We start from the raw sequence: 23,804 nt of genomic DNA, 5'->3' as shown, positions 1-23,804 counted from the left end.
TGCTTTAGCCAGAGATGTTAGGCAAGAAAAAGAAATCAAAAGGATACAAATTGGGAAGGAGAAAGTCAAACTATCTCTATTTGCAGTCCAATAGATTCTTAGTGGAACACATTGAAAAGTTTGGTATAGTAGCAGGATATAAAGTCAATACAAAAAATCAGCAGCCTTCATATACACAGACAATGTTAAGTCTAAGACTGAGTTTCTAAATCAATCCCATTCACATTGGCAAAAAAAATCAAGTAACTTGGAATACATTTAACTAAGAACGTAAAAAATCTCTATGATGAAAATAACAAAACATTAAAGAAATAGAAGATACAAATAAAACTGGAAAAATCTTCCATGTTCATGGATCAGAAGAGTCAATATCATCAAAATGTCTATTCTTCTGAAAGCAATTTACAAATTCAATGTGATACCAACCAAAATACCAAAGACATTCTTCTCAGATCTGAAAAAAATGATGCTGAAATTCATATGGAGGCACAGGAGACCTCGAATAGCTAAATCAATCTTGTACAACAAAAACAAAGCCAGAAGCATCACAATATCAGATTTCAAGACATACTACAAAGGGGCCAGCGCTGTGGCTCTCTTGGCTAATCCTCCGCCTGTGGCACCGGAATCCCATATGGGCACCAGGTTCTAGTCCCGGTTGCTCCTTTTCCAGTCTGGCTCTCTGCTATGGTTCAGGAGGGCAGTGGAGGATGGCCCACATGCTTGGGTTCCTGCTCCCGCATGGGAGACCAGGAGGAAGCACCTGGCTCCTGGCTTCGGATCAGTGCAGTGCCGGCCGTGGTGGCCACTTGGGCAGTGAACCAACGGAAGGAAGACCTTTCTCTCTGTCTCTCTCTCTCTGTCTGTAACTCTGTCAAATAAATTAAAAAAAAAAAAAAAGATATACTAAAAGGCAGTTATAATCAAAACATCCTGGTAATGGTACAAAAAGAGATGGATAGACCACTGGAATAGAATAGAAACACCAAAAACCAATCCAAACATCTTCAACAAAGTTATAATTGACCAAGGAGCTAAAACCAATCCCTGGAGCAAGGACAGTTTCTTCAACAAATGGTGCTGGATTTCCACATGCAGAAGTATGAAGCAAGACCCCTATCTTACACCTTGCACAAAAATCTCTTCAAGGCCGGCGCCGCGGCTCACTAGGCTAATCCTCCACCTAGCGGCGCCGGCACACTGGGTTCTAGTCCCGGTTGGGGCGCTGGATTCTGTCCCAGTTGCCCCTCTTCCAGGCCAGCTCTCTGCTGTGGCCAGGGAGTGCAGTGGAGGATGGCCCAAGTGCTTGGGTCCTGCACCCCATGGGAGACCTGGCTCCTGCCTTCGGATCAGCGCGGTGCGCCGGCCGTGGCGGCCATTGGAGGGTGAACCAACGGCAAAGGAAGACCTTTCTCTCTGTCTCTCTCTCTCACTGTCCACTCTGCCTGTCAAAAAAAAAAAAAAAAAACAAAAACAAAAACAAAACAAAACAAAACAAAAAAATCTCTTCAAGATGGATTAAAGAGCTAAATCTATGACATGACACCATCAAATTATTAGAGAATATTGGGGAAACCCTACAAGACACTGGTATAGGCAAAGAGTTCATGGAAAAGACCTCAGAGGCATAGAAAGTCAAAATCAAAATTAACAAATGGGATTACATCATTTAAAAAAATAAATAAAAAAGAAAAAAATAGAAACTCAACAATAAAACAAGCAATCCATCTAAGAAATGGGCTAAGTATATGAACAGGAATTTTTCAAAGGATGACAAACAAAAGATCAACATGAAAAGATGCTCAGGCTCACCAGCCATCAGAGAAATGCCAATCAAAACCACAATGCGGCTGGCGCCGCAGCTCACTAGGCTAATCCTCCACCTGCGGCACTGGCACCCCAGGTTCTAGTCCCGGTTGGGGCACCAGATTTTGTCCCAGTTGCTCCTCTTCTAGTCCAGCTCTGTGCTGTGGCCCAGGAAGGCAGTGGAGGATGGCCTGAGTGCTTGGGCCCTGCACCCACATGGGAGACCAGGCGGAAGCACCTGGCTCCTGGCTTCGGATCGGTGCAGCATGCTGGTTGTAGTGGCCTTTGGGGGGTGAACCAATGGAAGACCTTTCTCTCTGTACCTCTCTCTCTCACTAACTCTGCCTGTCAGAAAAAAAAATGAGGGGGTGGTATTGTAGCATAGTGGACAAAGCCACCATGTACAGTGCTGGCATCCCATAAAGGCAACTGTTTGATCCTCTTCTGATCCAGCTCTCTGCCATGGCCTGGGGAAGCAGTGGAGTATGGCCCAAGTCCTTGGGCCCCTACACCCACGTGAGAGAACTGGAAGAAGCCCCTGGTTCCTGACTTCAGATCAGCCCAGCTCTAGCCATTGTGGTAATCTGGAAGTGAACCAGTGGATGGAAGACCTTTCTCTCTGTCTTTCCCTTTTTGTGTCTGTAACTCTATCTCTCAAATAAATAAATCTTTAAAAAAAAAAATAACACAATGAGGTTTCACCTCACTGCATTTAAAATGGCTATTATAGAAAATTTTTTTTTAAATAACAAATATTGATGATGATGTGGGGAAAAAGGTACCCTAAACCAATGTTGGTGGGACTGTAAATTAGCTCAACCATTATGGCAAACGGTGGAGATTTCTCAAAATCTGGACATAGGTCTACTTCATGACCCAGCAATTCCATTCCTGGGAATTTACCCAAAGGAAATGAAATAAGCAAATGAAAGAGTTATCTATATCCCCATGCTTACAGCAGCCATACTCACAATAGCTAAGATATGGAATCAACCCAGATGTGCTTCAACTGATGACTGGATGAGAAAATGTGGTATGTTTACATGATGGAATACTACTCAGCCATAAAAAAGAATGAAATTCTGTCTTTCACAAGAAAATGGATGCAACTGGAGAATATATGCTCAGTGAAATAAGCCAGTCCCCAAAAGACAAGTATCATATGTTTTCCCTGATTTATGGTAAATAATATACAGAATATTAAAAATGTAATGGGTATGAGTAAAATTGACAGTTTGAGATCTGATTATTGCTTATAGCCCTTTTCTATACTCTTGAGGAATAGTGGGTTTTCTACTTACTAATTCTTGAGTTCTTTATTCAGCGAGGGGTTGTACTTGTGATTATAAAGTAAATTGAATGTATGTCATCATAACAAAACAAAAATAAGAAAGGAAGGAGGAGGAAGGGTGGGAAGCATCACTATGCTTTTAAAACTGCATATTTGACATTTGTTTCATTTATATAAATAAAAACTGGGAAAAAATTACTCTAGTATAAACAGTCATTTCATTTCTACAGTGGTGCTCGTGAATAATTTTATTTTGACAAATTACTTATTAGAGAAGATATAACAATTCTAACATTATAAATCCCTCAAAAATAAAACTCAAGTAACCAGCAATGGATAGTTTTATTTTTTAATGTTAAACTATTCCTTTCCCATTCATTTATAATAAAACACTTTGCTTTGCCTGTATGACAGGCACTGGACAGTTTGGGGAGTACCTGGTTAGGTGCAGACAGTCTTTTCTCACGTGCTAGTCTATGCCCTTCCACACCAAGGTGAAACTGTTTCCTGCTGATGCTCTCTTCTGACTCTGATTTGGACAACTTTTCATCATCTCCCTTTTCCTCCCCGCTGGAGAGTTTCTTCTGATTCTTTTTCTTTCTTCTGTTTCTCCTTTCTTTAGCACTTTTAGAACTCAGTTTGGATGTTTCTGAAGAACTCTCCGAGAGGCCCATGATTCTGCTTCTCCCAATGCTTGTATATTCAGCTGCAGCCGCTGCAATTGCCTGTTGGACAAAGATGTGGTACACATGTGAGTCATTTCCAAATTCCAGGTACCTCTTTTATCATTTGTCCCAAGGTACCTCTTTTATCAATTTAATTATAGTGTGCATATAATTGTATCCCTTGGAAATGAAGTTATAACAGCTTTTATTGCTCTATCACCAAAAAGATTATAAAGCATAAACTTATCTTCCACATTGTAATAAATCTGTTTTACTTTGAAATTAAACTATTATGTGTCATTAATTTGCATACAGTAAAGCAAATTTAATATTGCATGTTAAAGTTTTACTAGGTAATTTTGTAACATAAAGCTCACATAAACCATGTAATAAGATAACATGTATGGGGGCCAGCACTGTGGGGCAGTGAGTTAAACCACTTATTGCTTCATTGGCATCCCAAATAGGCACTGGTTCAAGTCCCAGCTGCTCCACTTCTGATCCAACTCCTAATGTGCCTGGGAAGGCAGTGGAGGATGGCCCTAGTGCTTGGGCCCCTGTGGGAGACGTGGATGAAGTTCCTGGCTCCTGGCTTTGGCCTGACCCAGGCCTGGCCCTTGACTGGACGTTGTGACCATTTGAAGAGTGAACAAGCAGGTGGAAGATCTCTTTCTGTCTGTCTCTACCTCTCTCTCTGCAACTCTGCCTTTCAAACAAATAAATAGATCTTTTTTAAGAAAAATTTTTAAAAATAATATGCATGCTTATCATGTAATCTGCCAATTAAATTTAAGGTCAATGATTATTACCCTAAAAGAATTCCTAGGAGTTCCTTAGGTAGTGCCTGATATTACCTAAAACCTGTACTATTTCTCTATAAAATTATATTATAAAAATTAAACAATTATTACCAAAAAATATGTGAGAACTAAGGATGTGAGTAAAAAATAGAAACTCATAATATTACATCTCATATATAACTAATAGTTATGCTATTTCCTCCAAATTTTATTATGCATTTGTATAATTTTTTAATTGTGATTGCATTAGATTTAATCCATCATTACTTTAACAGCTTTTCCCATGACCTAATAATTTTCTTAAAACTTACAATTCTTTGACTAATTAATACTATAAGATATAAAACTACTAAAATCTTCTTAATCATTTTGTGATTTTTCAAAATTTAAATGTTATTTTGCAGATTTCTCATTTTTAAAGTTATTTAAATGTTGTCAAACATCTTTGTGCATCAAAGTTTTTCTATGTTACAAATTGTCCTCTCCTAGCATGTTAGATTCTTTGAAGAGACTAAGATACGTCAAACCATCAAACTAGCATTTTTATTGTTGTTGCTGATCTTTTTTTATTTGAGAGAGAGAGAGAGCGAGTGAGCGAGCACGCGCACACTACCACTTCCTAATGGCCTCCTCAAAAGTCCAGAGTAGTTGGGCCAGGACTATACGGAAGCCAGGAGTGAGAGAGAATTCAATCCAGATCTCCTTTGTGGGTGGCAGGAACCCAGATACTTGAGTCATCACCACTGCCTTCCTGGGTCTACATTACCAAGAAACTGGAGTCAGGTACTAGAACAGGGATCAAAACAGGTACTCCAGTGTGGAGTGCAACTGTTTTAATCTGTAACTGAACTGCTAAGCTACTTGTCCATAGATAATTCTTAAAAGTCTTCCAGTATATTTGAAATTATATTTCTTTTTTTAAAAAAAAAATTTATTTATTTGAGAGTCAGAGTTAAACAGAGAGAGAAGGAGAGGCAGATAAAGGGAGAGAGGTCTTCCAACCACTGTTTCACTCCCCAATTAGCCGCAATGGCCAGAGCTGCACCAATCTGAAGCCAGGAGCCAGGAGCTTCTTCCAGGTCTCCCATGTGGGTGCAGGAGCCAAAGGACTTGCACCATCTTCTGCTCCTTTCCGGCCATAGCAGAGAGCTGGATCGGAAGTGGAGCAGCTGGGACTCAAACCGGCGCCCCTATGGGATTTCGGCACTGCAGGAAGCAGCTTTACCCGCTACACCACAGCATCTGCCCCCTATATGTCTCTTAACACAAGCCTTCTCAAGTTTTTCCACTTAAGTATTCATTAGGAGAGCAAAGAATCCCAAAAGTGGCTACAATGTTTATTATGACTTCCTTAAATCTCATGTCTTAAAAATCCTTGTAACATTAACAAAGTGATGCATATTTTCATTTCTAACCCATACAATGCTTATTAATTTTAATATAAAAATAATTTCCCTTAATCCTTTGAGTATTATTGTAATTCTGGTGACATAGTTCTTCATATGTTTAGACTGTGTATAATCCCAAACTATTAAAGCATTGTGGGTACCAGGTCTAGGAGAAATGGTTACAGAACACCTTTAATGCAAGAGTGCAAAGGTGTCAACTCAAGCTCAGTCCAGAACTTCTCCCTTCACGCACACTAAAAATGAGCATGAAGTTTATGTACCAAAACAGACCTGAGGCAGATTAGGCACAGACCTCAGAACCTCTGTTGTTACTCTTTGCACATCTACCTCTGGGAAGAATTTTAAGCCAAATCACAATACCTCTGCTTCTTCTTGTTCTTTTTTAAGTCGATCTAACATCTGTTGAAATTCTAACTCCTTCTGCTTGGCTTCTTCGATGTTTGCCTGGTTCTGTTCTTCATAGGCCATGGCAACCACAGCCAGGATCAAGTTTATTAGATAAAAGGAGCCCAGGAAAATCACCACAACAAAGAAGATCATGTAGGTTTTGCCAGCAGCACGCAGTGTCTAAGACAAATGGAAATGGAAATTGATATTTTAAAAATACAAACTTTTTTTTTAATAAATTACTTCAACTTGAATGGCCTATTAAGCTTGAGTAGATTGGGAAATTCTGTATAGTCTCATGTTATGAAAAATGCAAAGAATAATATTATGACTTCATGAGATACAATTAGTATTAAATACATTTTCACTATAAAGGATAATACAAAGTAAGATAATGTAGTATCTTGCTTTTTTATTACAATATAAAAATAACTCATAAAACTAGTTCTGTTGCTCATTTTCAAATTTTAGAAACAGATGATATCTATAGTTCTTTTTACTGTTAAAATTGTATCTTTTCTTTCTTTAACATGAAATAGTAACAATAGTGCTTAATATTAACAATGTTAAATATTTCTTTCTCAAGTTATATTAATAATATAGTATACTTTTTATCATATATTATTTTTAAATTGATTCAGAATAGTATAGATATTCAATGAAAAATACATATCTCTTTTACTTCTGATGCCTTCCTATTCAATTCCCTTTCCATTGGCTATTGTTACTTATTTCTTTGCCTGAATAAGTTCATAATAATGGAACCTGTACCTCTGATATCTTTTTAAAGTGTTTTAATGTCTTCATGCTTAAAAGTGAAAACTATATGTCACTATTGTTTTAATTTGTATTTCTTTAATGTTAAGAGTGACCTTTTTTGGCATGTTTAAAAAACAATTTGCTTCCCTGTTTTCCTGTAAAGTGCATTTTATATAATTTCTATATTTATCTATAATATTCTCAGATACTAAGTAAGTATAAAACATGCCAAAAGAAGAATCTAAGGCCATTCTGAGGAAAGTTCCATTGTTATTTAAAATACGAAACAATCATTTTGATGTCCTTGTTGAGGTTGGCTGCTGAGAATAAACAAATCAACACAGTCAACAGTGCAAAGATGTTTACATCCAAATTAGAGGAGAGGGCCATGTTGAGTTAACAGTTAAGGACCAGAGACAGGGTGTGTACAGGAGCGTCTCAGGAGAACATTACAGTACATTTTCTGCTATTTGCCTAGGACATAGTGGAATGAGATACTGAGGAAATGGAAAGATCTAGAAATCAAATATACTCCTTGAAAGTTAAGAAACATACTTATGATTAAAGCATTTCCTACTCTAATAGTGCTGGATTAAAACGTTTCTACTTTTATTAATAAGGCAATAGAATTCCTTCTATTCTCAATTGAATAGAAAATAAACCTATTATAAAGTTGGTTAAAAAAAAAACATACATCTGTTTGTAATGTCATTCAAAGATTCAGTGCATGTTTCTCTTGGCACTCACCTGCTGGTACAGGTTTTCCCAGTAATCCTGGGTCATTAGCCGAAACAAGGCTAAGAAAGCCCAACTGAAAGTGTCAAAGCTCGTATAGCCATAGTCAGGGTTTCTGCCAGCTTTCACACAGTAGTACCCTTCTGGACACTGACTATACATGAAAAAGACAATTGCAGATTAGAGAGTCTAAGGAGCACTACAGAGAAGCTACAAATTCAAGTTTCTTTTATGGGAGGACAATATTGAATGAGTTAAGGAACATGATTTAAATCAAGGAAGAACTGGGTTTGAATCCTGTTCTACTATTTGTTAGATAAATTTTCCAAATTACTTAAAATCTTCAAAGCATGCTTTCCTTTTTCTGTGAAAATGGGATAATAACATTTGCCTCATATTACATTTAAATAAGATAATGTGTGTAGATTAACTAAGTTACTTCCTGCATATGGAAAGTATTTAATAAATGGTAACTGCCATTAGAATCATCATTGTTAGCATCATAATCATCATTATCAAATTTGGAAAAACTTTCATCAAATGTTGAATAATATTCCTTCAATTAATAAGGATTGATAGGAAGGCTTTATCAAAACTGTTTCCCCTCAAATTATTTTAGGAATGAATTAGAATCAGAGTCAAAATATAGCAATTGTACAAGGTCTTAAAGTTCTTTAGCTGTAAGACATTTTTCTCTGAAAAAATTGGTAGATTACATAACTGCAGTGTGGTGGGGTTCTTTAGGGAGCAGCACCCTTATCTTGTTTGTTTTTAGGTTCCCAGTATACATAGGAACTGAGGAAAAGATACCCGGATGGGGGGGGGGGGGAGAACTCAAGCAAGTGCCTTGCTGAAAAATGATGTGAGAGTATTGAAGAAGCATCAAGATTGTCATTTGCAAATATCTTCACCCAAACCCATGGGGCACTTCTCTTCAGAGTGGCCCAGACATTATACTCAGTTACCTATGAGTCATATTTAATTGCAAAATAAAAAGAATTTGGGGATAGAAAGAAAAACTGATATTGTTAGTCTTCTTTCTAGAAAGAAGAAAGGCCTAAAATTATCCAAACAAGATTTGGTGGTGTTTTCTCAAAGTCTTTCTTTACTAGCTTAAGATTTACATCACTTGCGCCTCTTTGAAATTCAAGTACTACCTCTTAAATTCTTGCTTTCAAAAGTCTGTGTTATAAATGAAACTTTTAGAATCTGAGTTCACTGGGGAACAGAGTGAGTCAAACTGTTCATTCAATATATGAAAACACTATGAATCAAAATGTACCAATTAACAAAATGGCCAAGCATGCTTTTTCTTCTTTTGCAGTCTTTAGGTAAAAACAAAACAAATACTACATACCCAGAATCTGTGCTGAAACCACAGAGTAGAGCATCTTTGGATCCCTCCAAGTAATAAAAATACTCTGTTTAGGAAGAATTTGAACAATAGAATATTACAGTGTGCACGCTTTAAGACTGATAAAGCAGATAAGTTAATGAATATGTAGACATGTATTCAGGCTGATCCCATGCAATGTATATGCATTTTTATTTTATTCATCCTCAAATATTTACTGACAACCTCTTGTGGGCCAGGCAGTGAATATGAACAAAAACATGATATAGGAGATCTCAAGGTGTGGAACTTCCTTTTGATATAGCTGAGCGTGGAGGTTAGGGGACGGGAGCAGAGAAAGAAACTTAACAAGTAAAAAATGCACAAAAGTTTTTCAATGATAAAAGCGCTAAAGGAAATAAATCAAGGCAATGTGATAAGCTGTAGTCATAGAAAGTCCTCTAAGAAGGAAACATTAGAACTGGGACATAAATGTGGCATGGGAATCAGTCAAAGACCCTGGTGAACAGATATGTGGACAGGAGGAAGAGCAAGAGCAATGGTCCTAGGAAGGAAATGGAGTTTGTATGTGGAAGATGACCAGAATAACTACTGTGAGGTAAGTGGGGAGGATTATGGTGGTAGAGCTAAACAAGATCAGATTATGTAGCATTTTGCAGATCATGAGAAGGAATTCGGATTTCCAGTATAATTAGAACCAACAGAAAGTGCCACTGCAAAAATGCAAAAAAAAAATAATAATAACAGAGGAGAAGGATTGGTGGGTGTATGGGAGGGTGGGAAGTATCACTATGTTCTTAAAACTATATATATATGATACATGAAAGCTGTGCACTTTATATAAATGAAGGGAAAAAATTGTCACTGTAGTAGCTTTGTGAGCAGAGGATTTTATAGAAGAGCAAGTACAAAACCACTGAGATCATCAGGTGATCACAGGAAAACAAGAGACGGCTACAACTCAGAGAATCCCTGTGGATATGGAGAGAAGGCAATAGAAGTGGAGTGGAGGGCAATGTGTGGCATGTGCAAGAGGGAGCACAAAGCAGATATCAACTGCAGAGTACTGGTGCCAGTTCCTGAGATGAGGGAGACGGGGGTAGGAAGAGACCTGCAGGAGAAATCGCAGCTCTGCTTGAACCACATACGTAGCAGGAGTCTATTACTGGGTATCAAACTGCATTTTTCAAGGGGCCAGCGCCGTGGTGTAACAGGTTAATCCTATGCCTGCAGTGCCGGCATCCCATATGGATGTTGGTTCTAGTTCTGGCTGCTCCTCTTCCAGTCCAGCTCTCTGCTGTGGCCTGAGAAAGCAGTGGAAGATGGCCCAAGTCCTTGGGCCCCTGCACCTGCATGGGAGACCGGGATAAATCACCTGGCTCCTCGCTTTGGATTGGCGCAGTTCCGGCCATTGCAGCCATTTGGGGAGTGAACCAGTGGCAGGAAGACCTTTCTCTCTGTCTCTGTCTCTCTCTCTCTCTCTCTCTCTCTCTAACTCTCTCAAATAAATAAATAAATAAAATCTTTAAAAAACATAAATAAACTACATTTTTCAAGTATACAGTTGGATTGATATGAGTCTGGAGGTCAGTAGACTACTAAATTGGGAGTCCTAAAATAGATGTTTTTCAAAGTCATGGGATTAGATGAATTTATCTAGAAAGGATAGCCAAGGGAGGCAAAGGAAGATAGAAGAAGGAAGAGAAAGGAGCCCCTGATTGAGTCCTGAAACACTCAGTGAAGAAGGAAGTCAGTAATGTGAAACCGTATCTGAATCAGATCTGTTTTCTGAAATACTCTTATTATTTAACCACTAATCAATACCTATTTATGACTTACAAAGTTTCATGTCTGAAGAATATAACAATGAAATAGATGTGTTATTCCTACTTTTCACCATTCGTGGAACCCTTTGTACCTATTTTCAATAGTAAAATGTCTCATAAATTCTGCTTTCACGATTAAGGCTTATTTCTCAGACTGGGGGCAGGTTTGCTTTGCATAGTAAATGTATAAAGTAATAAAAATGTTACTTCTTCCAAATATCCATTCTTTTTCATAAAAGCCCAACATTCTCTTATGTGCAAATCAAAGAAGAAAAATATAATTATTAGGATGCTTTTGGAGTAACAGCGGAGGACTTTGAAGTCAGATAGTCTTGTATGTGAATGTTGCGTCTATATTTTCCAATGTAGGTGAGTTTTCTTTAAGCTTTATAGCTTACCTGCTCTATCGGTAAAATGTGGATAGCGATACCTACTTATCTCAAAAATAAAGGAGAGCAGGGGAAAAGAAGGGAGGAAAAGGGAATATCATTATATTCTTAGGATTGTACATATGAACTACAATGAACCTGTTAAATTTTTTTTAAAAAAAAAAGTGCTATTGAAATGCATAAAGAGGATTTTCTATGTATGACACTTAATACAATGATCCACACATTCTACATCAGCTGCTTAAAGACAGGGATTATTATTATTTAAACTATTATACAGTTTCAGTTAAGACTAATTAATAGACTTAAACATTATTTTATTTTACACAGAAGAAAAAATACAATCACTTAGGTTGAGGTGGGAATTTAGGTGAAAATGAGTATAGACAGGTCTTTAAAAAGTATCCTGTGCGGGGCCGGCACCGTGGCTCACTTGGTTAATCCTCCACCTGCGGCACCGGCATCCCATATGAGCTCCAGGTTTTAGTCCCGGTTGCTCCTCTTCCAGTCCAGCTCTCCGCAGTGGCCCAGGAAGGCAATGGAGGATGGCCCAAGTGCTTGGGCTCCTGCACCCGTGTGGGAGACCAGGAGGAAACACCTGGCTCCTGGGTTCAGATCAGCGTAGCGCTGGCTGTAGTGGCCATTTGGGGGGTGAACCAACGGAAGGAAGACCTTTCTCTCTGTACCTCTCTCTCTCACTACCTAACTCTGTCAAATTAAAAAAAAAAAAAAAGAAGTATCCTGTGCCTTTTAGGGTGAGCAGGGCAGAATGAGGATAGAGGCTAAGATACAATTATTTATACATAAACCTCCAAGTAATTTTAGTGAAGAAGTGTTACTTTAGAATTATGCTTTAAACTAACAGTGGTTCACGTATACCAATCGTTGAGAAGGTACATGTTAGAATGTGTTAAAACTGCCGATAGCAGCACACAACTAGTCGTCATATTTAATTCAGAACAAGAATGATGACAGATGCAGCAATGTACTTAGTTCACTTAGGTTTTACAAAACACTTTGCAATAATTTGTAAACTAGAAATCAAATTATTAGAGTAATTGGCCTCAAGAGAATTTAATGTTACCATCTAAAGAAAAGGGGAAAGTGGGGGCCGGCACTGTGATATAGTGGGCTAAGCCTCTGCCTGTGGTGCAGGCATCCCGGGTGCTGGTTCTAGTTCCAGAAAAGGGGAAAGCGGAATGCAAAGAGAAATAAAGTTTACTTATGCACATTCAAAATCAGCATGATTCTGAAAGATAAACAGTGAATCATGACTCATTAATTCCACTACTAGATGTACACTGAGAACTGAAAATATATGTCCACATAAAAACTTGCACATGAATATCCATAGCTACATTATTCATTCCAGTGGAAACATAGGAACCTACCAAATGTTTATCAATTGATAAATGTATAACAATATTGTATATACATATGGTTGAACATTTAGCAATAAAAAGAAATGAAATATGGAAACAGTACAATGTGAATTAACTTTTAAGTAATTATGCTAAGTGCAAGTCAGATATCAAAAGCCATGTATTACATGATTGTTTATATTGACTGTACAAAGTAGGTAACTTCATAGTTGCAGAAAGTAGATTAGTGTTTGCCACATAGGAGGAATCAGAGAAGGGCTGGCTATTAATGGACACTCAGTTTCTCTTAGGGGAGATGGAAATACTATAAATTATGTAATTCAAAATTCTGTGAATATTTTTAAAAGCAGTGAATTGTATACTTTGAAAAGGAAATTTGATCACAGGAATTATTTTCTCAATAAATCTATTCTAGAAAGATAATGCAGTATTATGGCAAAGGTTATGGATAGGGATGGAATAAATCCTAACTACCCAGTGAAATACATAAAGGTGAAAACAGAAAGTTATAAACATTGATATAACAAAAACCTATAATTAATAATCAATTTGGAGCAGATTCTCAGGGAATTTTCTGTCAATTTAAAGATAAGTAGAACAAAATGGTAAACCATAATCAGTGACCTAAATTTTCTAATATTAGGTTTATCTGCCCTAACTCAGAGACAATCTGTAGTAACTATGTGTGGCTTGGACTTTTAGAGTTAGAGGGTATATTCCCCAACCAAGGGGGAAAAACACAACTCCAAGAAACTAGTGCAGAGCTAGGGCAGAGGAGATGTAGTTCCCACAAGAGTCATAGATGAAAGAGACAAGAAGCTCTCTGGTAGCAGTGAAGACAACTGTGGTTTTCCTCCAAATTTTCTTTAATAAATGTCAAACATTCAGAAAATAGTATATTCTATGTTAAGCCAGTAGAAGCCCAATATATTAATGCACAATAGTTACTAGAAAATTACCTACAGACTGTGCATGAAACTTATATTCATTTATAACAGCAAAAAGGCTGTTCATCAAGCATCAAACTAGACAGTGATTAACACTAAATGAAATCCATAAATTTATTTATATATATTTAAGTAGGATGGACAGTAAGTTTATTTATTTGGTAATGAAGTTGAAAAACACCTCTGAAGAGGCTTTTCTATAGGAACAAAAAACATTTGTAGATTATGTTGTCTTTCTATGTAGAAGGCCTTTAAAATTATACTTCTATGATCCTTCAAAAATGCTAAATCAGGGACAGGTGTTTGATGTAGTGGTTGTAATACCTCTTAAGATGCCTAGATCCCACATTAGAATAAGTGCCTCGGTTTGAGTCCTGCATTCACTCCTGATTCTAGCTCCCTATTAAAGCACATCCTGGGAGGCAGAAGGTGATGGCTCAAGTGCTTGGGTCCCTGCCACCAACATGAGAAACCTAGATGACGTTCCTGGCTGCTGTTGTTGGCATGGCCCAGCCCTAGAAGTTAAAGGCATTTGGAGAGTGAACCAGAGGATAGAAGATTTCTGTCTTCCTGCCTTTCACATAAAATACTTTACTTTTTTTTATTTTTTTCAACAAAAGAATGACAACTCACTTACCTCAACCACATCTCATGATCTATCAACAAACTCTTAGGCTCACTTCTTTCTTTGTCTAGCTTAACTTCATGGACTCTAATTACTTGCTCACTTCCATACATCCCTCTGTGTATTATACTAACCTGGCAAAGCCCCAACTCACCTATAATCAATCTAGTAGCTATCTTTTCCATACTTGCTCCTGAATGCCTGAATTTTGGTGAAGAAATTCTCACAACCAACTGAACGCTTACATTTTAAATAAAACATCTCCAATATCAAACTGACACCTAGAATAGACTTAATTTCCCATTTCCTAAGATGACCACATACATATTTTCTTCTGACCTGTAGAACTTTTACATGCTCAGATTTGTTCTATGAGGCTAGTATTTCCTTAATACCAAAACCAGACAAGGACACACACACAAAAGAAATCTATAGGCCAATAAATGAAAAAATCCTCAACAAAATACTAGCAAATTGAGTCCAACATTAAAAAGATCCTTGTTCATGATCAAGTGAGATTCATTCCCATGGATGCAAGATGCTTCAACATATGCAATCAATAAACATGATACATTACATCAACAGAATGAAGGACAGTAATCATGATCAATTCAATGATGCCCCGATGTTATTTGACAAATTTCAACATCCATGCATAAAAACACTGACCAAACTATGCATGGAATGGACATACCTTAATATTAAAGGCCATATTTCATAAGCAAAGAGCTACCATCATATTGGATGGGGAAAAGCTGAAGCCTTTTTCTGTAAGATCTGGAACAAATCACAGATGCCCACTTTCACCACTTTTAGTCAACATAGTACTAGAAGTTCTAACCAGAGCAATTAGACAAGAGAAAGAAATAAAGGTCATGCAACTTGCAAACAAGGAAGTGAAATTGTCATGCTCCAGATGACATGATCTTATATATAGAAAAGTGAAAAGACTACCAAAAGGCTATTATAATTAATGAACAAATCCAGCAATAGTTGCAGAACACAAAGTGAACATAAAAAAAAAAAATCAGTAGTTAGGGCCAGTGCTGTGGCATAGCAGGTAAAACCCCACCTACAATGCCAACATCCCATATGGGTGCCAGTTAGAGTCCCAGCTGCTCCACTTCCAATGCAGCTCCCCACTAATGCAACTGGGAAAGCAGTAGAAGATGGCCCAAGCCCTTGGGCCCTTGCACCTGTGAAAGACCCGGAAGAAGCTCCAGACTCCTGGCTTCGGACCAGCCCAGCTCTGGCAGTTGTGGCTATTTGGGAAGTGAACTAGTGGAAGAAGATTCTCTCTCTCTCTCTCTCTGACTCTGTCTTTCAAATAAATAAATAAGTTAATTTCAAAAATCAAGTTATATAGCAATAGTAACTAATCTGAAAAAAAATCCCATTTCTAATAGGTACAAAAAATGAAATAAAATATCTAGTAATAAACTCTGAAACAAGGCCGGCGCCGTGGCTCAATAGGCTAATCCTCCACCTTGCGGCGCCGGCACACCAGGTTCTAGTCCCGGTCAGGGTGCCGGATTCTGTCCCGGTTGCCCCTCTTCCAGGCCAGCTCTCTGCTGTGGCCCGGGAAGGCAGTGGAGGATGGCCCAAGTGCTTGGGCCCTGCACCCCATGGGAAACCAGGATAAGTATCTGGCTCCTGCCATTGGATCAGCGCAGTGTGCCGGCCGCAGCGCGCCGACCACGGCGGCCATTGGAGGGAGAAATAATGGCAAAGGAAGACCTTTCTCTCTCTCTCTCTCACTGTCCACTCTGCCTGTCAAAAAAAAAAAAAAAAAAAAAAAAAAAAAAAAAAAAAAAAAAAAAAAACCTCTGAAACAGAGGTGAAATATATCTACAACAAAAACTATAAATAATTTATTAAAGAAATTGAAGAGGACACAGAAATACAAAGACATTCCAGGTTTATGAAATGGAAGAATCAGTATCATTTAAAAGTGCGTATTACCCAAAACAATTTATAGAATCAGTATAATCCCTAACAAAGTACCAATGATATTTTTCAAAGAACTAGAAAAAACTAGAATAAAGATTACAAATTAAAAAAAAAAAGCAGTCTCAGCCAAAGAACAAAGCAGGAGGCATTGTGTTACTGGACTGTATAATTAAAGCACCATGGTATTGGCATAAAAACATATCCATAGACCAATGGGACAGAATAAAGATCATACAGGTAAACCCACATACTTCTAGCCAAATGATCTTTAACACAGAGGTTAAGAACGTACATTGAAAAAGGGATAATCTTTTAAAATAAATGGTGCTAGGAAAATAGGCTATCCACATGCAGAAGAATCAAACTAGACTCCTATTTTCACCATGTACAAAAATCAACTCAAAATGATTAAAGACCTAAATGTGGGACCTGAAACTCAAGAACACCTAAGGAAGGTACTTCAAGACATTGATTTGGGCAAGGATTTTCTAGAATATACCCAAAAAGCATTGGGAATAAAAGCAAAAATAGACAAATATTTCATCAAACTAAAGAGATTTTGCACAGCAAAGGAAAACAATCAACAAAGTGAAGAGACAACCTACAGAAATGGGAGAAATATCTGTAAATTATATATTTCACAAGGTGTTAACATCCAGAATACATAAGGTATTAAATTCAACAGAAAAAAAAAAACCTAAATAATCCAATTAATACATGGACAGTAGGGCCAGTGCTGTGATCAGCAGCCATGTGTGATGCTGACATCCCTTATGAGCATGGGTTTCAGTCCTGACTTCTCTGCTACTGAGCTAGTTCCTGCTAATGCAGCTGGGAAAGCTGTAGAAGATGGCCAAGTACATGGCTCTGGCCATGCACATGGGAAATCCAGATGATTCAGCCTGGTCCAGCCCTACCCATTCCAGCCATTTGGTGAGTGAACCAGCAGATGGAAATCTTTCTCTCCATTATCTCTGTAACTCTTTCAAATTTTCTTATATATATATAAAAAAAAACACAGACAGTAGATCTAAACAGACATTTCTTCACACTTGATCTTAGCCAAAAGGCCGAGAAGCGATAAACAGACATTTCTTAAAGGAGGACATGGAAATAAAAATAGGTACATGGAAAAATCCTCAATATCACTGATCAGCATGAAAATACAAATCAAAACCACAATAAAATAGCACACTCCAGTGAATAATCAAAGTGACAAACAATAACAATTGTCGCTGAGGCTGTGGAGAAAAGGTAACAGTTGAACACTGTTATTGGGAATGTAATTAGTATAGCCATTGTGGATAACAGCATGGAGATCCCTCAAAAAACTAAATATATAATATATACCGTATGATCCAGTATTCCCAGCCCTTAGTATTTAACTGAGGGGACTTATATAAATCAAAGAGACATTCTCACTTCCATGTTAATTACAGCACTATTCACAATAAGCCAAGGGAAAGAAACAACCTAGGTTGTTGATAAACTGATGAATGGATAAAGAAAATGTGGAACATATACATAACAAAATATTATCCACAAAAAGTGAAATCCTGTTATTTGCAAAAACAACATGGATAGTCCTGGTGTTCATTATATTAAGTGAAAGAAGTCAGGCACAGAAAGACAAATACCACAAAATCTCACTCATATTTAGAATCTAAAATATAAGTGATCTCACAGAAATTAAAAATAAAATGGTGGTTTACCAAAGACTGGGGAGGGAAGTTTGAAGGGGAGAGGGTGAAATGTTTATTAACAGGTACTAGGTAGGGATAAGAAGTTCTGGAGTTCTCCCATGTAGTAGTGTGACTATAGGAATGTTAATGTATTATATATTTTTCTATTCTAAAATAATACCTAAAAGTGGAGCCAGCAGCGAGGCATAGCAGGTCAACGTACCACCTGCAGTGCCTACATCCCATTTGGCCACAGTTGGTGTCCTAGGTATTTCACTTCAAATCCAGCTCCCAGTGGAAGATGGCCCAGGTATTGGAACCTTGCATACCATGTGGGAGACCTTGAAGAAGCTAACAGCTCCAGGCTTTAGCCTGGCCCAGCCATGGTCATTGTGGTCATCTAGGGAAGTGAACAAGCATATGGAAGATTTTTTGGTCTTTTCTTCTCTCTCTATAACTCTGACTTTCAAATAAATCATTAAATATTTTTTTAAAAATCCAGAAGATATTATTCGGGGTGCTTTTACTAAAAACAAAATCATATGCAATATGATCCAAATTTACTCTGCAGCAACTTTCTATATATCTGAATAACTTTAGAATATTTAAAATGAAAACAACATTTCATAGTTTAAAGAGAACACCACTTTTAGCATTATTTGACACTATTAAGATTTAAGAACTGTCTTACTTTTATAGTCTTCTTCACTCTCAATGCTGCTCATTATACTCTCTAATGTTTCATTTTCTATTTTCCGAAGACATTTATGCTTCAGGTGGCCCATGAACAGCTGCAGCCCTATTAGAGCAAACACGCTCAGACAGAACACAGTCAGGATCATGACGTCAGAAAGCTTCTTCACCGACTGGATCAGGGCCCCCACGATGGTCTTCAGGCCTGAAAGCAAAAGGCAAAACGGACTTCTAACTGCATAAGGAACGTGAATAAGAAAGAAACAAAACACACGCTTTCCTAAAAATGCATGCATTAAATCAAATTGACTATCTCAGTAACCTAATCCAAAAGAAGTCTACTAGTTCAAAAGAGTGGAGTTACAATTTTAGATATATTCTGCTTTTCTATAGTAGAGCAAATGATCAAAAATATTAGTAAAATGTTTTCAAAGAATACTCAAGTTGTCAAAATAGAATTTGGTTGCTTAAACCATAACTATACTTATTTGTAAAACATGATTTTTCTATGTTCTAATTCAGTAAATGCATGTCAAACAAACCATCTCTTCAAAATGGCACCAAAACAACATATTGAACCACATAGTGACAACTCACAAAGAGTGATTTTTTAAATTAAGAAATGGTTTGTTGAGGAAAAATATAAAATGTGCCATGCAATATCCTCATGCTGATACTTATTATTTCTTTTCTTAACTACATGAAAAGCAATTAGAACAAATTGAAATTTTCCTTCCTGGATTAGCAAGTGTAAAATAAATCCTTAGACAGGAGGGAAAATTTCAAGTTGAGATGTGAGCCAAGTGGTCATCTTCATCCTCCAAGATCCATGCAATTGATTAAACTCAAAGGCTGACTTTTAATAATGATTGTAAAAAAGGCAGAAGCAATTGAATTTAATTAAACTTATATAAAACAAACTTTTTTTTGTCTTTCCTTCAAAAGATCAAAGTCAGCCTCGGTGTTTAACCCCACTCTCACCTGGAATGACTGAAATTGTTTTCAAAGCTCGGAGAACTCTGAATGTTCTCAACGCTGAGACATTGCCCAGGTCCACAAACTCTGTCACATATCTGTAATAGGGGGAGTTTATACACAAACACGGTGACAACACACACACAAACAAACAAAGAGCAACTCCCAAACAGTTGGAGTTATGAGTGGCCTAATGCTTCACACCAATTACTTCTTACCTGGGATTACAGAAATAGTTTTCAAAGCTCTCAAGACTCTGAAAGTTCGAAGAGCTGAAACATTGCCTAGGTTTACAAATTCTGTTAAATACCTGTAGAATTAAATCAGAGTTATTCAGAATTTAGATAAAGTCTACCATACTTACCTGTGCCTTCAGTCAGGTATTTGCTATATTTGGAAAACTTCTGTTTTAAATGGATAGTTTTGCAAGTCTTTTTTCTAACATACTTAATTTAATTTGCTTTGACTCATTTGATGCAAACAAAATACAAATATTATTCCTATTATTTCATACACTTAGCTGCTTAAATAAACAATTAAGTGCTCTAATTATTAGGTCCCCAACAGTCGAGTAAGTTAGATTTTAATTTCCTATCAAACTTTGAAAACAATATGTCAAGTTAAAGAGTACAGCACAAAAGGCTGCATATTCTATAAGTCCATTTATATGAAACATACAGAACAGGCAAATCCGTAGAGATAAAACAGTGATGAGTGGCACCTAAATGACTAGGAATAGAGGAACTGGAAAAGACTGCTAATGGGTATAGGGTTTGTGTGTGTGTGTGTGTGTGTGTGTGTGTGGTGATAAAAATGTGCTCAAATTAAAATAGTGGTGATGATTGCACAGCATTGTTAATATACTAAAAACTTTGAATTGCATAACAAAAAAGGGTGAATTTTATGGTATATGAATAGTATGGATAGAAAAAGGAGACCCATGAGAAGAGACAGCCCTCTTACATAAAATGTTTTCTAATCAGCAGGCCCCAGATGGTACTACAGAATTGTATGTTACCTTGAAAGGATGGAGCGTGGTGGACAAGGAGTGGGCAGAGGTCAGGCCTGGGTGAGGAAACCACAGACTAGAAATCTGAAGACCTTCTCAATTGTCTAAATGGCTCCAATTAACATGGATTTAATAATTCAAGATAATAAAGGGAATATATTGTATCTAGATTTGGGATTTTGAAAACTAATGCTTCTGAAAAATACACTGAGAAAAGAATAACATGAGTAAATTAAAAAATACCTTACTTTCCCCTTGAAAATAAACTATGGATGCATATATAACTCACAGAGAATGCATGAATATCAGGTGTAGTAAGCAGTGACAGCGCTTGTAAAAACATTTGGTTTTATATTTTACTACATTCATTAACCCTTCAATACAGGCTAATAAAGAGCATTATAATTAAAGGCACAAGAGTCCTTTTTTGTGCTTATTGCAATTTGTATTCATTTTTAAATAAGAATATGGAAAAAGTATAAACCTAACTAGTACTGTATACACTGTCCACTCAAGTGATAATTGTGAGGCAAGATGATCAATCTAAATGACATATACTTTTGAGTGGAAATAATCTTTTCTGAAAAGTATAATATTTCCCTATCAATGATTAGCTTGCATAGAACTTTCATTTTCCTTTCAGTGCAATCATTACACATAGTAACAATCAGATCCTACATCTTGTTTTATTGGAATATTGTGAATTCTGATTTTCATAAGGTTTCAACTTAAAAAAAATAAAACTGAAAATACTTACGCAAAAACAATGACAATAAAATCCAGCCAGTTCCATGGGTCACGAAGGAAAGTAAATTCTCCTACACAAAAACCTCTGGCAAAGATTTTCACAAGTGATTCAAAAGTATATATTCCAGTAAATGTGTACCTAAATGCAAAAATGCAGTCAGCTATTGGGTATGAAAAGGTTCCAGCACCATGTCAATCTTTATTTTCTCTGATTAAGCAAAGGAAGGTATCTAGTGGAGAGTGCCTATTGCTTTCTGGACTCATTCTAATGGAATACACTACAATAAATGTATTTTCAGAAAAATATTAAAATGTCCAAATCAGAAACAGTTCCAAAAATTAAGGGACTTAAAATAATTAAGAACATCATATCAGGTCTACCTAGAAAATTCCTACATTGCTACTATCAAAAATTCATCTCACAAGTAAGTGCAATGTAACATATTTAAGAACAGAACAGAATATCTGATGGATTCATTCTTCTGGAAACACTGTAGCATCTAATCATTTAATCTACTCTTGGTGAGTTAATAACATAGGAGAGAAGAAACAACTGAAAGAACAACTATACAAGTAAAGTTCAAAAACATCATGGAGAAATGGGATTAAAAGGTAATTTTCTGGAGTGTTAGTCCTAGCAGTTGGGATACTGCTTGGAATGTTTGCATCTCATTCCAGAGTGCCTGGGTTTGGGTCCCCGTCCCTGTTTCTGCCCCCCAGTTTCAGCTTCCTGCAGCTGAGTACCCTGGGAGGCCACATGTAGTGGCCCAAATGGGAGACCCCCACTGAGTTTCCAGTTCACAGTTTTGAATTGACTCCACTCCAGATGGTGCCAGCATTTGAATACTGAATTGCTGGAAGGGAGATCTCAATCAATCAATCTCTCTCTCTCTCTCTCTCTGCATTTCAAAGAAGTAAAATAAATATTTTAAAAAGTGCTTCTTTTAATGCAAGCATTTTTGAAGTCATTGCACAACATGTATTTTCTATTAACTTTCTGAATACTCCAGTTTGCATGGATTTCAAAATTTGTTTTGCCTTTAGATAAACTTATCTTTTGATTTCACTCCCCATGAACTTTTAGGAGTATCCTCACATAACATGGAATGACAAACACTGCAGCTTTTAAAGATGTAAAAACTTACACAAAGAAAAATAATGAAGATGATAATACTAAAGTTATATTAAAATGAACTTATATCCACTCACTCTACATTTTTGGTCCACTCTGCCGGGTTATTCATGGTCATAAATATGCAGTTCGTCAGAATAGTGCACATAATAAGCATGCTGAATAAGGTAGCTTAGAATCAAGGAATGATAAGAGACTGCACTAGGAACTTTGAATATTGGATGATGACTGTTGAAATGTTAATAAATTTTCTTTAGGAGATAGTTCTAAATGAGCATATAGACTACTTTTTAGTATCTATGAACAAGAAATAAATATGAGTAATATATTCTAAAATTCTAATACTGCTATTCTCCCAAACCTCTTTGATACCTATACTAAATTATATTGAAATTGACATACTAAAGTGAGAATCTTCCAAAAGTGCAATAACTAAAATCCATTTTCCACTGATATGGGAAAAACTTCACTTTAAATTATTTTGCAAGTAAGCATTTTGAAAAGGATATGAGTGTACTAAAATCTTAATAGATATTCTTCTTAGAGGACTGAAAGGTGACAGTATGTACAAAGCAGGTGTGGCATTGAAACGGAAGATTGCTTTTCCTTTGTTCAATACTATGAAAGTCTGCAGGAAAAAAGAGAAAGCAGTATGAAATTAAAGATTCAGAATTTCAAGCTACCATATCAATATCAGCAGTTGAGTTCTCTGGGTGGCAGTGTGTATTAAAGAAATACTATAATTAGACTTAAGCAATGTTATTGCAGTGCTATCAGTGAAGTTGTCAACATATTAGCCAATTAACTCCAAGTCCTTTTCTTTTCAAAAATGAAGAACTGAGCGGCTTATGGGCACTCATTCCTTACAGCTTCCAAGATACTATTTAGTTCCTTTTTCACATTTCTTTCATAGTAACAATAATGTAACTACTAAAATTATTTTAAATTGTGATTTATTTCTTCCATTACACTGCATTTTAAAGCAAATCAGATAGAAACTAGATATCCTTTGTTTTTACTATAACATTTTGATAATTTTAATGTTTGTTGACAATTATCATGGTTAACAGCAAATGTTTTGAAATATATATTCTTTCAAAACTATTTTCATAAAGTTAAAGAATGTCCAGAGTTTGATGAATCTTTCCAATGACACCAACTGAATTTCTTTGTTTTGGCTGTAGCGATAATAATATCAAAAATATAAGAACATAAATTGAAGGACTCTCTTGCTACTAACC

At 36.7% G+C, this 23,804-nt stretch overlaps 1 protein-coding gene across 3 annotated transcripts in view; it reads right to left on the bottom strand.

Moving 5' to 3' along the window:
- Positions 1-23,804, bottom strand: part of SCN9A (sodium voltage-gated channel alpha subunit 9) — a 185,835-nt gene that overhangs the window by 80,948 nt on the left and 81,083 nt on the right. The window contains exons 3-11 of one of the 3 annotated variants that reach the window (XM_017342620.3): positions 23,073-23,191; positions 22,641-22,730; positions 21,442-21,570; positions 19,682-19,773; positions 18,699-18,905; positions 9,210-9,273; positions 7,865-8,006; positions 6,332-6,538; positions 3,535-3,822 (exon numbers count right to left, since the gene is read on the bottom strand). In XM_017342620.3, coding sequence (XP_017198109.1) covers positions 3,535-3,822; positions 6,332-6,538; positions 7,865-8,006; positions 9,210-9,273; positions 18,699-18,905; positions 19,682-19,773; positions 21,442-21,570; positions 22,641-22,730; positions 23,073-23,191 — 1,338 coding nt within the window. 3 annotated transcript variants of the gene reach the window in all.

Source organism: Oryctolagus cuniculus, chromosome 3 (genome assembly GCF_964237555.1).
Source record: "Oryctolagus cuniculus chromosome 3, mOryCun1.1, whole genome shotgun sequence".
NCBI lineage: Eukaryota > Metazoa > Chordata > Mammalia > Lagomorpha > Leporidae > Oryctolagus > Oryctolagus cuniculus.
This window is presented reverse-complemented; position numbering and strand designations above follow the sequence as displayed.